This window comes from Sphaerodactylus townsendi, linkage group LG14 (genome assembly GCF_021028975.2).
Source record: "Sphaerodactylus townsendi isolate TG3544 linkage group LG14, MPM_Stown_v2.3, whole genome shotgun sequence".
Lineage (NCBI taxonomy): Eukaryota > Metazoa > Chordata > Lepidosauria > Squamata > Sphaerodactylidae > Sphaerodactylus > Sphaerodactylus townsendi.
Window position 1 is genome coordinate 41,098,743 of NC_059438.1, and position 14,344 is coordinate 41,113,086.

The 14,344-nt window shown below is 45.3% G+C and overlaps 1 protein-coding gene across 1 annotated transcript in view; it reads left to right on the plus strand.

Moving 5' to 3' along the window:
• XRN2 (5'-3' exoribonuclease 2) overlaps positions 1-13,256 on the plus strand; it is a 108,444-nt gene extending 95,188 nt beyond the window's left edge. Inside the window, exons 28-30 of the mRNA XM_048515497.1 lie at positions 2,906-2,975; positions 8,460-8,604; positions 12,694-13,256. Coding sequence (XP_048371454.1) covers positions 2,906-2,975; positions 8,460-8,604; positions 12,694-12,750 — 272 coding nt within the window. The 3' untranslated portion in view covers positions 12,751-13,256. The remainder of the gene's footprint in view (positions 1-2,905; positions 2,976-8,459; positions 8,605-12,693) is intronic.
• Positions 13,257-14,344: the final 1,088 nt, after the last annotated feature.

The following is a 14,344-nucleotide window of genomic DNA, read 5'->3' on the forward strand; positions in this document are numbered from 1 at the left end:
AACGTGCATCTTCCTGTATTACCAAAAGACCTAAAATATGAGAGAGAGAGAGAGAGAGAGAGGGGGGGGGTATGTGTTTATATCAGGTAGGTAGGTAGGTAGGTAGATAGGTAGGTAGGTAGGTAGGTAGGTAGGTAGGTAGGTAGATAGATAGATAGATAGATAGATAGATAGATAGATAGATAGATAGATAGATAGATAGATAGATAGATAGATAGATAGATAGATAGAAGTAATTAAGTAATGACAGATGCCTTCCTGAAAGGAGGCTTTAGCAAGATTCCTAGGTAATCCTCAACAGTTTATTCTTAGTCCAGTGTTCGAATTAGAAAAGTTGGGCCAAGTCAGTGGGCCCCGTTTTGCAGGAGCAGAGAGCTTTTTGCAGGAGCTTTCGTTGCTTCTTCTGTGTGTTCCTGCGTTGCGCTACCAGCTGCTGACATATCTAATGCAGAAAAGTCAGGAGAGTTTGAAAAAGAGCCTACAGGTTTGCACAGGATGGAGCCGCTGCCGTTCCCCCAGAGCAAAACAAATCCCCCCTTCCCTCCCCCTCGCTGTCTGCTTTTTGTTTTCCCTTTTCTTTGCAAAATGCTTGATCCCTTTTCTGTCTTTCTTGAAAATGGCTGATCCTCTTCATATGGGTGGGATGGTAGCAATTGGGAGGGGGGACCCTAAGTGGGCTATAAGAGCCAGAGCCCTAACCTCCATGCGCAGTTCCTCCCAGTCTTCAATAAAAAGGAGTATGTGAATTGGTTTTTCATTGAAAAGACTGCTGTGTCCCTTTTATGGCTTATTAGTTGATAGTTTTTCAGCCCTCTGGCTGAATCAGTATCAAGACAATTCTAATAATCTCAGCCCGGACTCATTTGTTTTGAAACAGAGACCTTTTGAGGTCTGCATCTTTGAATTCTGGAGACTAGATTTGCCCGTGCAGTAACGGTCGCTTTCTCCCATAAAAGTTTTGTGCGGTTGGAATTTCGTTGGTTGCAGCAGCTGGGTCTCAACACTTTCAGGAAACTGGAGCCCAATTTTTAAATTGCTTCCATTCTCTGTGAGAGATTTGCTCGTGTTTTAGAGTTGGAACAGGGATTCCCCCCCCCCCCTCTTATCACTAATGAGCGTAACAGGGGAAGGTCTTTCTGAGCAATTCCCGATCAAGAGGACATTCAGAGCTAGAATTTCTGAAGTGTTGAAAACAGGGCTGGATTTTTACCAGGACGGTTATGCCGGCGTCTCATCAAACTATCCTGCTCCGGATGGATTCTTCTCAAGTGCTGCCATAAGAAAATTAAAACAATGCAGTCAATCAGCAGTCAGGCACCGATGGGGCTCAGGTTTCTTTTCCGCCATTCTTTTTATTTTTTAATGCTGCAGTCAACAAAAACCGTGTAAATTATTGCAAGGACCCTGTTGTCCTCGGATATTCACAATTTAACAGGGACCTGACCATCAGGCTGCTGTGTTATCCATTAGACAACTCCTGAAACCAGCTGTTATAATTAGGTTGCACTTAAACACCATTGAAGGCAATCAAAGTCGTCACTGAAACTGAAGCTTTTGATTGATACGCGGTTTAAGTGTTTTGAACTGGCCAGGGAGCTATTGATTTGATATTTCTTTCATGCCGTGCACTGGTTCATTTATTTAAGAGAACAGCAGCCGTTTAATTGTGCTGCTTGTTAAAGTGATGTTGCTGCTTTATCTTTGTGGTATGTTGTACGTTTGTATTAAGAAAATCTTAAGTGGGGTGTTCTTTCAATTGCGCCCAGACAGCAATAGCCCCCGGTGTCTTTTCCTACAGCCACAGGATATTTTATCTCCTGAAACTATTTAGACTTCTACAATAGGTTATTATAGTATACAGCCTAGTTTTAATTTATAGCCTAGTTTTGCACAAAGGCCTGGGAAAATACCCAGAGAACCCAACCCTGTGAAACAAAATAGGTAATTTTCATCTATAATTAAAACTACATGGAATGTAGTCATTTGTAGGCTCGCAGAAGTCCAAATGCTGTTTCAGGAAGCGATAAGTTTGAAGCTTCAACACTGATTATCAACCCATCAAGGCAAAAATACATCTGATTGTTGTTGTTTAAGAATGAAGCGCTCACACATAGGTTTAATCAGCTGATCCTTCAATTAAACAGTGAGGGAGAACTTTTGTGAGGCTGTGAGTTGAAATCATTGTTGTTCACTTGGTGCAGGGGAGTTGAACTCATTTGTTACCCCCAGCAGACTCCTCAGCCCAGATTGCCGGGGGGGGGGGGTGCAGGGTGCTCCCTCATCTTGAGCGGGCTTTTCGGGCCTGGTCTGTCCTCTCAGGGTCTTAGATCCAGCCCCTGGATAGCATGTTTGACTCCCCTGATTTAATGCTTTTGGTGTGTTGCATATGAATCAAGAGAAATAATTTAAGGTGTCCTTTCTATCTAGGTATATGTCAGCTTTCATTTATTAAACTGAAAGTTTGCTCTAATTATTTCAATTCCTCAAAAGGCATCTGAGATATTCTGAATATGCCGTTCTGTTTAATTGAACAGTTTAAAAGCAGGTGACTAGTTAAGGTACAACAGTGCCTTTCTCCTTCTTTCTCTACTGACATGCCAAAGTCTCTCTCTGCTATTTTATTTTGGGAATTGCCCTATTGGGCACAACAAAATGATTTCTTTTATTGTCTGTGTGTTTGTTTTTTTGTTTGGCTTCTGACCCGCCCTCTCCTGACAAATTGACCTTGGGGCAGCTTACAGCAAAATATGAACACTTTAAAAATACACATTCTAACTTTTAAATTTTAGGATTGTTTTAATTTTAAGATTTTTTTTGCAATTCTTACTTTAGTACTAGTTTTAAAATGTACACATTAACCTGTTTTAATCTGTTATCTTGTTTGTTTGTTTGTTCTGACTGGCAGATATTCGTCCCCAAGAGTCCTGGCAGGGGCCCACACCTCTATTCCAACAGCCCGTGCAGAGATATGACAGGTATGTTGAAGAATTCTCCCTGTTGGTTGTGAATCCCTTTTGCTCTGTTAAAAAACACACGTATCTCCCAGATCATTTAAAGTTTAAATGTTGCCGTTTACAATGTTGTCAAAACAATGTCTCATCTCTCTAGAGAACTGAGTATTTTGTGATTGTTTTTAAAAGGAACACCATTTTCCCTTTGATAGCCAGGCTTCAGAATGAACTTTGCCTTGGATGTTTGTCCTGGTGGCATTCTTGGTTTTTTTGGCCTGCGTCTCATTGAAGTTTTTTGAGGTACTATGAATTTCAACGCAGAGAGCTTAAAACTGCATTAAGTTTTGGGCAGGCTAAACAAATTTCTTTTTAGGAAAGTTGTGGCGCTTAATGAGGCATACCTAATGGTGGTCCACTTTTATCCGGGCTAGGCTGGAACCACGGCATTAGCACAGACGCGCCATTGATTCTTGCTACAAACCTCTTGAAGTCCTAATCAGCTTCTTTGGTGCAGCTTTTTCAGGCTTGACGAGTCTATTGTCGAGCTGTGTCACTGTAGGTCAGTAGTTATTAGTTGCTACTGAAAACAGTTTCTTTAACTACTTAAGACTGAACTGAATTAAATGCAGAAGGGACTCAGGGAAGGATTAGGGAATCTGTGGTCCAATAAGTGCCATGGAACAGAGAGAATGTGACATGGTTTGATAATGAGGGATGTTTGATATATACGTCCCTTCATCAATAAGCTGCTGTATGCCCTTAAATCTGATATACTTTGCAAACTCCAGGCTGTTTCTGCATAATTCTGTTACATCTGCAATGCAGAGTAAGGCTGTACATGCAAAATGGTCGCTGAGCGTATGTTTTCTGTGTATCGTATTGCTCCCTGCTAAAAGAGAACCATTGCGGACAAAATATTGAACCTGCTTCTCCAATAATGACTTCTGGCTCTTATCTCAATCCATCAATCCGCTTTCAGTTTTTTCTATGCGAGATCACTCCTCTCTGTATAGAGTCGCATGGTGTCTTGGTGCATACATTTTCCGTCATAAGAACTTGTTGCGTTACCCGTGGCTGGTGTAAGCCTGAAGAGTATGTGTGCCAGTTTTATTATATGTATCCCAACTCGTTATTATGATTAAGCTTCACTGTGGTCTCATGCATTTTCACTTTTAATACATTGAGAGCAAATCATAAAATGGGGGGGGGGGGCTGTTTTCCCATTGTGAATTTCCCTGTACAAAATAGAGCAAAGCAAATAAAAAGAGGTGACCGCTTCCCTAAGATTCCTGAAAGATTTTGCAAAAAGTAGCTGTCCTCTCATACCAGCCCAGTTGATCCCTAGAGGCAGAATGGAAGAGGGTGTCACAGCCCAGTGGCAGGTGTTTGTCTGCAGAAGGACTCAGGTTTAATCCTGGGCATTTCTAGCAAAAGCATAGAATCATAGAGTTGGAAGAGACCCCATGGGCCATCCAGTCCAACCCCCTGCAATGCAGGAACACACAGTCAAAGAACTCCTGACATATGTTCATCCAACCTCTGTTTAAAAACCTCCAAAGGAGGAGACTCCACCACTCTCCGAGGCAGTGAATTCCACTGTTGGTTGACGGTCAGGAAGTTCTTCCGAATGTTTACATGGAATCTCTTTTCCTTCACCTTGAATCCATTACTCCGTGTCCTGGTCTCTGAGACAGCAGAAAACAAGCTTGCTGTCTCTTTGACATGACATCTCTTCAAATATTTAAACATGGTTATCAGGTCACCCCTTAACCTACGCTTCTCCAGACTAAACATCCCCAGCTCCCTAATCCTCTCTTTGTAAGGCATGGACTCCAGGCCTTTTACCATTTTGGTTGCCCTCCTCTGGACCCTTCTCCCAAAAAGGCTTGTGACCAATGCAAGCATGCTGATAAAGCCTTGTCAACAGACTTTAAGGAGTCATCCTCCTCCTGCCACTTGGTTCCTGCAGGGTAGTCCTTTGTACCCATTGCTGAGCCTGTACTAGTTTCGATTATTGGCTCACCATTGGGCCATTCCCTGATGTGTTATTTAAACCCATCTGTTGCACAAACCTCATTTAGTCTTCGAAATCCACATAAATGGCCACTGAGTGTTAGTCATTTAATTAGTTTATTTAAAACATCAATATTCCACTGCCACAGGAGGTGGTGATGGCCGCTAACCTGGATAGCTTTAAAAGGGGCTTGGACAGATTTATGGAGGAGAAGTCGATTTATGGCTACCAATCTTGATCCTCCTTGATCTCAGATTACAAATGCCTTAACAGTCCAGGTGCTCTGGAGCAGCAGCAGCAGAAGGCCATTGCTTTCACATCCTGCACGTGAGCTCCCAAAGGCACCTGGTGGGCCACTGAGAGTAGCAGAGAGCTAGACTAGATGGACTCTGGTCTGATCCAGCTGGCTTGTTCTTATGTTGGCTGCCCAGTTTGCAAAGGCAAGTCTGCTATAAGCTTCCTTTCCTGCCTCCGAGCAGAATCCCGATGCTATCCTGAACATTCTCACCTCACCCAGTGTACTGGCAAAACCTCGCTTAGGCCTGGAGCTCATTCCCTATTGGCCAGCTGCAGCAAGTGGGCGGAGAACAGGGAGTAGCCACCTCTTCCTCCTTGCCCCGTGGCTTAGGATTCTCTCGCCCTCCCCCCAAAAAATGTTTCACTCAATTCCTGAACTTTTAAAATTTTGAAACAAAATGGGTTTATTACAGCCGCTTGGGTCCTGCTCAGTCCGGAAAATGACAGAGTAGAAACATTAAAAATAAATACATATATCTGCCCCCCCCCCTTGCACCATTTCACCGCATTCTGCGACAATAAAAACCCCTGATGACTCGAGATTTCTCCTCCCGCTGTCTTTTGACCTTCTTCCCCTGCAGAGCTGCATGGGCTCAATCCTGTTTAGTGAGACGTCCCTAGCAGGGAGAGAGGAGGGGAGGGGTTTGCTCAGAGAGCATCATCAAGGGCTGGATGCAGCAGGTGCAGCAAACTGTTCTCTTGTTCACTTTGTGTTCAGGAGGCTGTGTGGGGAAGGACTTCCCGACAAAACCAGGGCCTCTGCATTCAAACCGCACTTAGCAAGCCAGATATAAACAAACCATCATGTACCAGATATAAACAAACCATCATGTACACTCCATCCTAGAAGATTTGGTTTTTATGCCCTGGTTTTCTTTACCTTTAAGGGGTCTCAAAGCAGCTTACAATCACCTTTTCCCCCCTCCCCTCAACTCGTGAGGTATGTGAGGCTGAGAGACTTCTGAGACAGCTGAGACTGGCCCAAGGTCACCCAGCAGGCTTCATGGGGAGGAGAGAGGAAACAAACCCAGTTCACCAGACTAGAGTCTGCCACTCATGTGGAGGAGTGGGGAATCAAATCCCTACCTACACCATGCTGGTTCTGCACACCACATCTAAGCTGAGTTATAGCCTTCTAAGGCCTTGGACCTCAATGGATGAAGGAATCATGCTCAGGATAGCACAGTTATTAGCTTAGTCCCCACCAAAAAAACGTCGTTTGGGCTGTCTGCATTCCAGACCGTTCAAAACTGGAGTATAACCGATGTGTATAGTAAACTATGAGGCCTGAAGCTGTGATTTGTAGTTGGAGGTACACTATGTGTTGCGGTTGTTGTGACTAGGTATGCTTTTGGTGGGAATCTAGCAAGCTAGTGGGGATCAAATAGAAAATGTTGCAGGAAATCAATTTAAGATTTGGTCGATCATGACCCAGACAACGCTACACACTGTGGCTCCCACAACAAGCGTACCGTCCTAGGGACAAGGGGTACCCTTTGTCCCCGGGCGCATCAATTTCCATCACGTGGGTGGTCACGTGGGGGCTCCAGGCAAAATGCCCCCCCCCCCCCAGCAAGACTGCACTATTATCATGGCACCGGCTGCCGGAAAGCTGCTTTACACAGCAGCCGGCTCAGGCTGCCTTAGCCCCGCCCACTCTGAACGGTGGGCCCTCTGGGCACAGGCCAGTCTGTAGGAGGGGTCAAGCAATCCCACTGCTTCTGCAGTCATTACTCCTTGTGATACTGACTTGTCTGAGAGGATGCTGCATGAAACAAAGTCCTCGGCCATTTCCCCAGAGCAGCGATTGGAGGGAAATAGAGCCCCACCTTTCACGAGTGGGGGCGTCCCTGGGAAACGAGAAGGCCGGGGCCGCCTTGTGCATGAGCTGGAGCTGTGGAGCAGCCACAGCTGGAGCTGATTTCCCAGGTGCCCCGATGGAGAAGAGGGGACTATGCATGCTGCCAGCCATGAAAACGAGTCCCTGCTCAACTCGGGCAGCTAAAGACGTCCTGTTCTTCAGCAATGCAACATTGTAGGCTGAGGCAGCAACTGTTCACTTTATGCAAGTTACCCTGAACAAAATTCATGCTGAAATGCGTACAGTCCGCATGGTAGCCAGCCAGACATCTTCTGTCCCCTCTTCAGGATCTGGTCCTGCTAACAAAGCAGCGTTCTTCCAATCAGTGCACGATTTGTTTTTTGTGTATTAAGTGTATTTTTAATTTTATTATTAAGATTATCTTCCCTTTCAGGCAGCCCCGTTTCTGAGCGGTCATTTTTGAACTCCCGTTTTTGTGCATGTGTTTTTATTCTACTGTGGCGGGGGCCAGCACATACCTGTTGCTTCCCCTTGGCCGCGTTAAACGAGACACTCGAAGATGGCTAAAGCATTCCTTCCTGTTGATCATCTAGGATGGGTGTCTGTGCCTATAATAGACGTTGCGTTTGTGCTCCCATATAAACCATACGCCAAATGTCAGTCGATCTGTGCCAATTAGCGCTTATGTTGCTAGGTCACTGTGGTCAATTGAAAACAACTTCAATAGAACTCGAGAAGGTTTCTTCTTGATCAGGCCTTCTGACATGGTGAGGAGAATAATGGACTGGAGGAAAAAATAGCCTGAGCCCCGGCCCTGGATTCAGACTCCTCCGCAGTAAGAATTCATTTGCAATTTGCAATTAAGTGCAAAGAATGGGCTCCCCGAATTAGCCTGGACATCCTGTAAAGAAAGCCTCACGCTTACAGTTGTTTACCCTTGAGATAATACTCGGTCCCGCCAATGGGATTTGTCCTAAATCTTTACTTCGAGTTGCCACAGAGAAGCAGCTGGAAAGCAGCTGGATATCAAATGGACTGGCTGGTTTTTGTTCAGGTGGTCTGTTAAACCTGGATCTGAATTTGGCAGTTTCCTTTTTTAAAAAACAAAATCCTTACGTTTGTTGCCCGGGAGTGTCAGGAGTGAAAGGGCAACAGAGAGGTTTTTGTCAATCAAGTTTTTGAAAGGGCCTGTCTTTAGGGAAGCAACTATGTTGCTTGAATATGAACAATGGGCCAGAAGCTGGAGAAATGCGGAATCTTTGTGCAAAGAAGTGGTGTGTTCGATAGACCCAAATTTTGCCACACTGTTCGAATGTCAACATTACAATGGGGAACTGGGAATCTGGTGTCTGTGATTTATATGTTCTTTCCTTAGAAACTCCGGGGCCACTCCTCTTCTGGCTTGGAACCGTATGCCACATTCCCAAGGACCCCAATACCCGCAGAACCACTATCAAGGGCCGGGGGGGCCAATGAACTACCAGCAAAGGCCCAGTGATCGGAGGGAACGGGGGAGACAGGTAACAAAACACTGTGTGGTTTGGGAGGAACTTTTTGCTGTGGTTCTTCCCCAGCAAGCTATAATTTTTAATCCTACCACTGGGCACACGGGTCAGCGGAAGGCATTCCTGCGTCAGCGGCATATGGCCACCCTCAGCTTTGAGCATCAGTAAGATACAACCAAATATCTGAAGAAAACTGAAGCAGTAAACTGAAGCAGTAATCCTTCGAATGTCTGCAATGTTCCATAGCTTATGAAAGTTGTTACTTCTGGCCAAGAGAAAGGCAGTGGAAGGCTAATACTTCCAACAAGTACAAAGGTGTGCTATGTTTTTAGTATCTGTCCGTTTTTTATGCAATGAAGTGTTTGGGTGCAGCAACGTTTTAAGGTCTCTAATCCAAGGAGAATGAGTTGCAGCCTTTTTGAATGAATGGGACTAATGTGTGCTGTTGTTTTCAGCAGGTGTTATTTTCTTTGGCCAATTTCTAGTGTCTAGAACAGTGGTGGCGAACCTATGGCATGGGTGCCAGAGGTGGCACTCAGAGCCCTCTCTGTGGGCACACGCAAACAGTGCCGCCCCCCCCCCCCCCACACACACACACATCTAGGCTGGTCTGGGCTGCTGGGCTCGATTATTAGCATTAAACCTAAGACTTAGTTTTGGGGAAGCAGTGTAGGTAACCCTGTTAAGCACTGTTAAACCCCACTGATTTTCATGCGAAGAACTAAAGCATGATCCTTTACCTGGGAGTAAGCTCAGGTGCTGGCAATGGGGCGTGCTTCTGAGTAAACCTTCCTAGGGTCGTGATTCACCCATTGGAAGAGTTGCACGGTTGCTTCAAAGCAAAGGAATTGAGTTTGTTCCACCCATCTCCAGTCCACTTTTCAATTATTGGGCTGTCATCATCTGTAAATCACTTCCTCTCACCTCCACCACCCCTCCCCCCGGTAGTAATTCATTTTTGGTTTTTTTTAAGGCCCTAAAATATTGACCTATTGCTGTAGTCTTGTAATAGTAGTTTTTAAAAGTTCTTTGAATTCCCAGCTTTCTTTTTTTTCCCCAAGTCTCTAGTCCTTTCCCTCATAGCAATATGCCTCGTTTCTTATACCTTTGCAAGAAAAAGGGCTAGAGACTTACTTTTTTAAAAAAAATGAAAGCTGGGAATGTAGAGGACCTGCTTGAACTATCATTACAACACTGCAGTGATATGCCAATATTTTAGGGCTTTTAAAACATAATGGAGCTATTTGATAATGACAGCACCCTCCCTTGAAAATCCTCATTATTTAAGCTACATGTGGGAGAAAGTAAGTTGATTCTGCAACTGTAAAATGCACAGGGAAAGGAGACTTGGAAAAATTGGCCCAAACCAATGTCAGTGTTTTCGAATTGACTTCTCTGAAAATCAAGAGTAACTTGAGCATGTGGGAAAGGCCCTGGTACTCATCTGGAGGTATTTGCGAATAACTGACTGTGATGTGGCCTTTCTCTTGTGAATTACCCTGCCTTCATGGGGGGGGGGGGGGGGCTGCAAAATTTGTAGTCTTACCTCCAGAATAAATGAATGCTTGCCTTCTACATTATCCCATTGGAGTAATATATATATAAACACAAGTTAGAACGAACATTTCGAGAGGCATAAGAATAAACCAATTGCAGAACGTTGTCCTCCCTGATTGTAACCATTATTGTACTTTGAAAAACCCTGACCTGCCTTTAACAGCTGTGAAGTTTAACGAGACCAGTTAGTTAATTATCTAGAATCTGGCTAGCTGTTATATTTATATTTAGATTACATTGCTGTGCTGTTCTGCCTTCTACATTAACCATCAAGACCAGTTAAGGAACAATCAGTTATCCATACTTGGTTCAGGAATTTTTTAGCACCTTCATGTCACTGAACTGAGCTTTTGGAATGGCTGACGGCCCAAACGTTTGTCTTCCTTTTTGGAAACAGAACTCGACATCAGTGAGCTGGCAGTCAGCCAGGAGCTGCTAGCTGGACATTGAGGTCTCCCCTGAGAGCAATTATCCTTTCAGTTGTAAAGGATGCTCACCTTCGCCTCTTTTCCACCTGGGCAGTTTTCTCTAATTCACGAGTTGTATAGTCACTGTGGGAAGGAAAAATCCCTACCTACCCTAATGATAGTTAACCACATCCCTTCTTGCAACCCTGATCTTATAAATCTAGATGAGCATCCCGTCTGAAAGATAGAAATGCATTCCGAAGCTTAATTCTCTCCCGCTCTTGGACTTTTTTTTAATTCATTGACATCTCATTGTAAATACCAAAACACAGTAATCTCTCGATAGCTCCAGTCTGCCCTTTACTAGGCAGATTGCCTGAGAGTGTTTCAGAGATCCCAGCTTTGGAACACCTGCTTTGGAAAGCTCTGTTGACAAGCTGTCTTGAACATTTGGCAAGAGCTCTTTGCCAGAGACAAATCCGTCAGACACTCATGCGGGCATCACCTGGGTGTACATTCCACACCTAATCAAAAGCTTCCGATAAAAATGTGACAGTCTGCAAAATGGTGTGGGCGTTTGAAGGATCCTGCCATTCAGCCGCTTTGCAAAACATCCGACTGTTCACCTTATTGAAAACTTCCCCCAGCACAAGTGACGCTTCCTCTGGATGTTGGGGGGGGGGGGGGGTCTACGTGGAGCAGTCAGATCCAGCCCAGTATCGTAATGGTGATTAGAGGCCTACTTTCGCCCTTTCTCAGATAAGATAACAAGCTGTCCAGTTCAGATGTGGACTTCATTGTTAACACCACACATGTGTGGAGTCAAACCTGGCCCTCCCAGATCCTAATCCAACACTTCTTCACACAACGTGTGATTGGTGTTTGGAATATGCTGCCACAGGAGGTGGTGATGGCCACTAACCTGGACAGCTTTAAAAGGGACCTGGACGGATTTATGGAGGAGAAGTCGCTCTATGGCTACCAATCTTGATCCTCCTTGATCTCAGATTGCAAATGCCTTAGCAGACCAGGTGCTCAGGAGCAGCAGAAGGCCATTGCTTTCACCTCCTGCAGGTGAGCTCCCCAAGGCACCTGGTGGGCCACTGCGAGTAGCAGAGTGCTGGACTGGATGGACTCTGGTCTGATCCAGCTGGCTCCTTCTTATGTTCTTATAAACACTGTAGCCACTGAACCATATTAGCACTTGTACGAGGGGTTTTTCCCTGTGGATCCCTGGGCAGCAACTTCTATTTATGGGAGGCCTGGGGGCCAGCCACCATGAACTTTTAAAGGAAATACCGTTTTTACCCATATGCAAGAGCTGGCCCACCTTCCTCTTCCTGCTTCTGAATTGACTCCATATATTAGCACTTCATGTAACAGAACCCCTCTCCCTGACAGAAAAAGTAACGTACATTTTAAGTAAATTTACCAATAAGTCTGATTCGACTGCTTGATTTTGCTGCGTCATTTACAGCTGGTTGAATCCCTTGGATCTGTTCCACTCCCGAAAGAGCCATTCACAGGGTGGGTCTGCAGGAAGCCACCCAGTGTTTGCATTTCAGGTTTCCCTTCTTTGTGGCTGAAGACGTGCAAACTCTGATTCCAACTTTGTTGTGATCTGAGTCCATTCTGCTGCTTTCTCAGCACCCCACCCAAAGCCCTCTTCACACATTTCTGTTTTCGGGTATGCATCTAAACATGCCGTCCCTGGATATGACCAACATGTTAGCAACCACGGCTGAATTTGCTAACGCTCGTCGTGCACTCAAGATGCAGCCCCTTCATAGATACCTTTCAAGATTTTCTCATTTAGTATTAGATGGACAGGAATTACTCTGGGGGAGGGGAACAGTGCATTTTCAGGGGAAGCGGGGGGGGGGGGCTTATGCTAAATTCTGAGCTCTTCAAAATCAATCCATAAATCAACCAAACACAAAGCACAGTTAAGAATCCGTGGGACAGTGGAACAATGTTCAGCCCGCCCCCCCCCCCCTATTTTAGTAGAAGACTTACCCTTGTTTGTAATTGGTCTGAGACTTCATTTGCATGACCTGATTAACTTGTTTACTTACAGACTGATGTTTGACGGCTTTTCTTGGCAGGCAGGAGTGAAATAACATTATCCTTGTTTTTTCAGGGTTACGGAAGACCTTACCCTCTGCCCCCCTCCTCTGGAAGATACAATTGGAACTAGGTATATCGGCTGTTTTCCACCCCTTAAATTACCCTGTTTTTTATTACCATAAGCTGTCATCTGAGTCGTCTTCAGATGATCCCCTTCCTTTCTAAATTGTGTACATTTTTACTGAGAAGGTTTGATATGACTTGTATGTTGCTTTGAAACTGGACTGCCAAGTAGAAGGAAACAAATACTTCTTTGCTTGCGTCAAAAGTCCAAAGACGCAGGATTGCGCTCCGGTCTTGAGGATGTGAGGCTCCGATTCCGTGTCATTGTAGATGCCTTTCAGCTTCAAGCCAGAATATCCTTTTGGTTCACAGTTCAAGTACCCGGAGGAAAACAGCTTTGAAGGGGTACGCGGAAATTGTGGTTTTTTTAATCGCGGAAGATGCTTCGTGACCGACAAGCACAGCATTTTAAAAATAGTTTTTGTCCATATCCTTTTTTTGTAGTGTGCTTCGCTGACGTGTTTGTCAAACACTTGATTGTCAACCTTTCCAAGTAAAGAGTTTCAACTTTCACTACGTTTTGTGTGGTCTTCCTTATGCAGTTTAATAAGTGCTTCAGCAGGGTCAAAGAAATTGTTTACATCTTGTTTTTGAAACTTTAAATCCATAGCTCCAAATAAACAACTCGCTAACTCACCAACCTTGAAGATCTAAGTCGCCTAATTTAAGGACTGGGTGATTGGATTGTGTGTACCAGGTTTTTACATACATATGAAAAAGAAGAAGAAGAGTTTGGATTTATATCCCCCCTTTCTCTCCTGTAGGAGACTCAAACTCCTTTCCCTTCCCGCACTCCCCACAACAACAACCCTGTGAGGCAGGTGGGGCTGAGAGAGCTCAGAAGAACTGTGACTAGACCAAAGTCACCCAGCTGGCATGTGTTGGAGTGCACAAGCTAATCTGAATTCCCCAGATAAGCCTCCCAACAGCTCAAGCAGCAGAGCAGAGAATCAAACCCGGTTCCTCCAGATTGGAATGCATCTGCTCTTAACCACTGCGCCACTGCTGCTCCTGAAGGGGGTCTTTCCTAGCTGATGGCCTGCTGGCAGAAAGTTCTCTGCTCTTACAGGACAGGAGGTTATTCTCCTGCTGGCATAGAAGAGGAGGAGTTTGGATTTATATCCCCCCTTTCTCTCCTGCAGGAGACTCAAAGGGGCTGACAATCTCCTTGCCCTTCCCCCCTCACAACAAACACCCTGTGAGGTGGGTGGGGCTGAGAGAGCTCCGAGAAGCTGTGGCTAGCCCAAGGTCACCCAGCTGGCGTGTGTGGGAGTGCCCAGGCTAATCTGAATTCCCCAGATAAGCCTCCACAGCTCAGGCGGCAGAGCTGGGAATCAAACCCGGTTCCTCCAGATTAGATACACGAGCTCTTAACCTCCTACGCCACTGCTGCTTCTGTGCAGAAGGGTGCAGGGACACTGTTCCTCTGTTTAGCTTGGCAGGGTGTTGCCTAGACATACCCAGCACATTCAAACAGAACTGATCAGTGGGCACAAAATGCACCATTGTAGGAGTCTGGTCTGTTATGACCACGCCAATCATCTGACCCCCCTTTCCAGCCTGGGAAGCCAGCATCGGGGGCATGCTGACACAGAGCAACC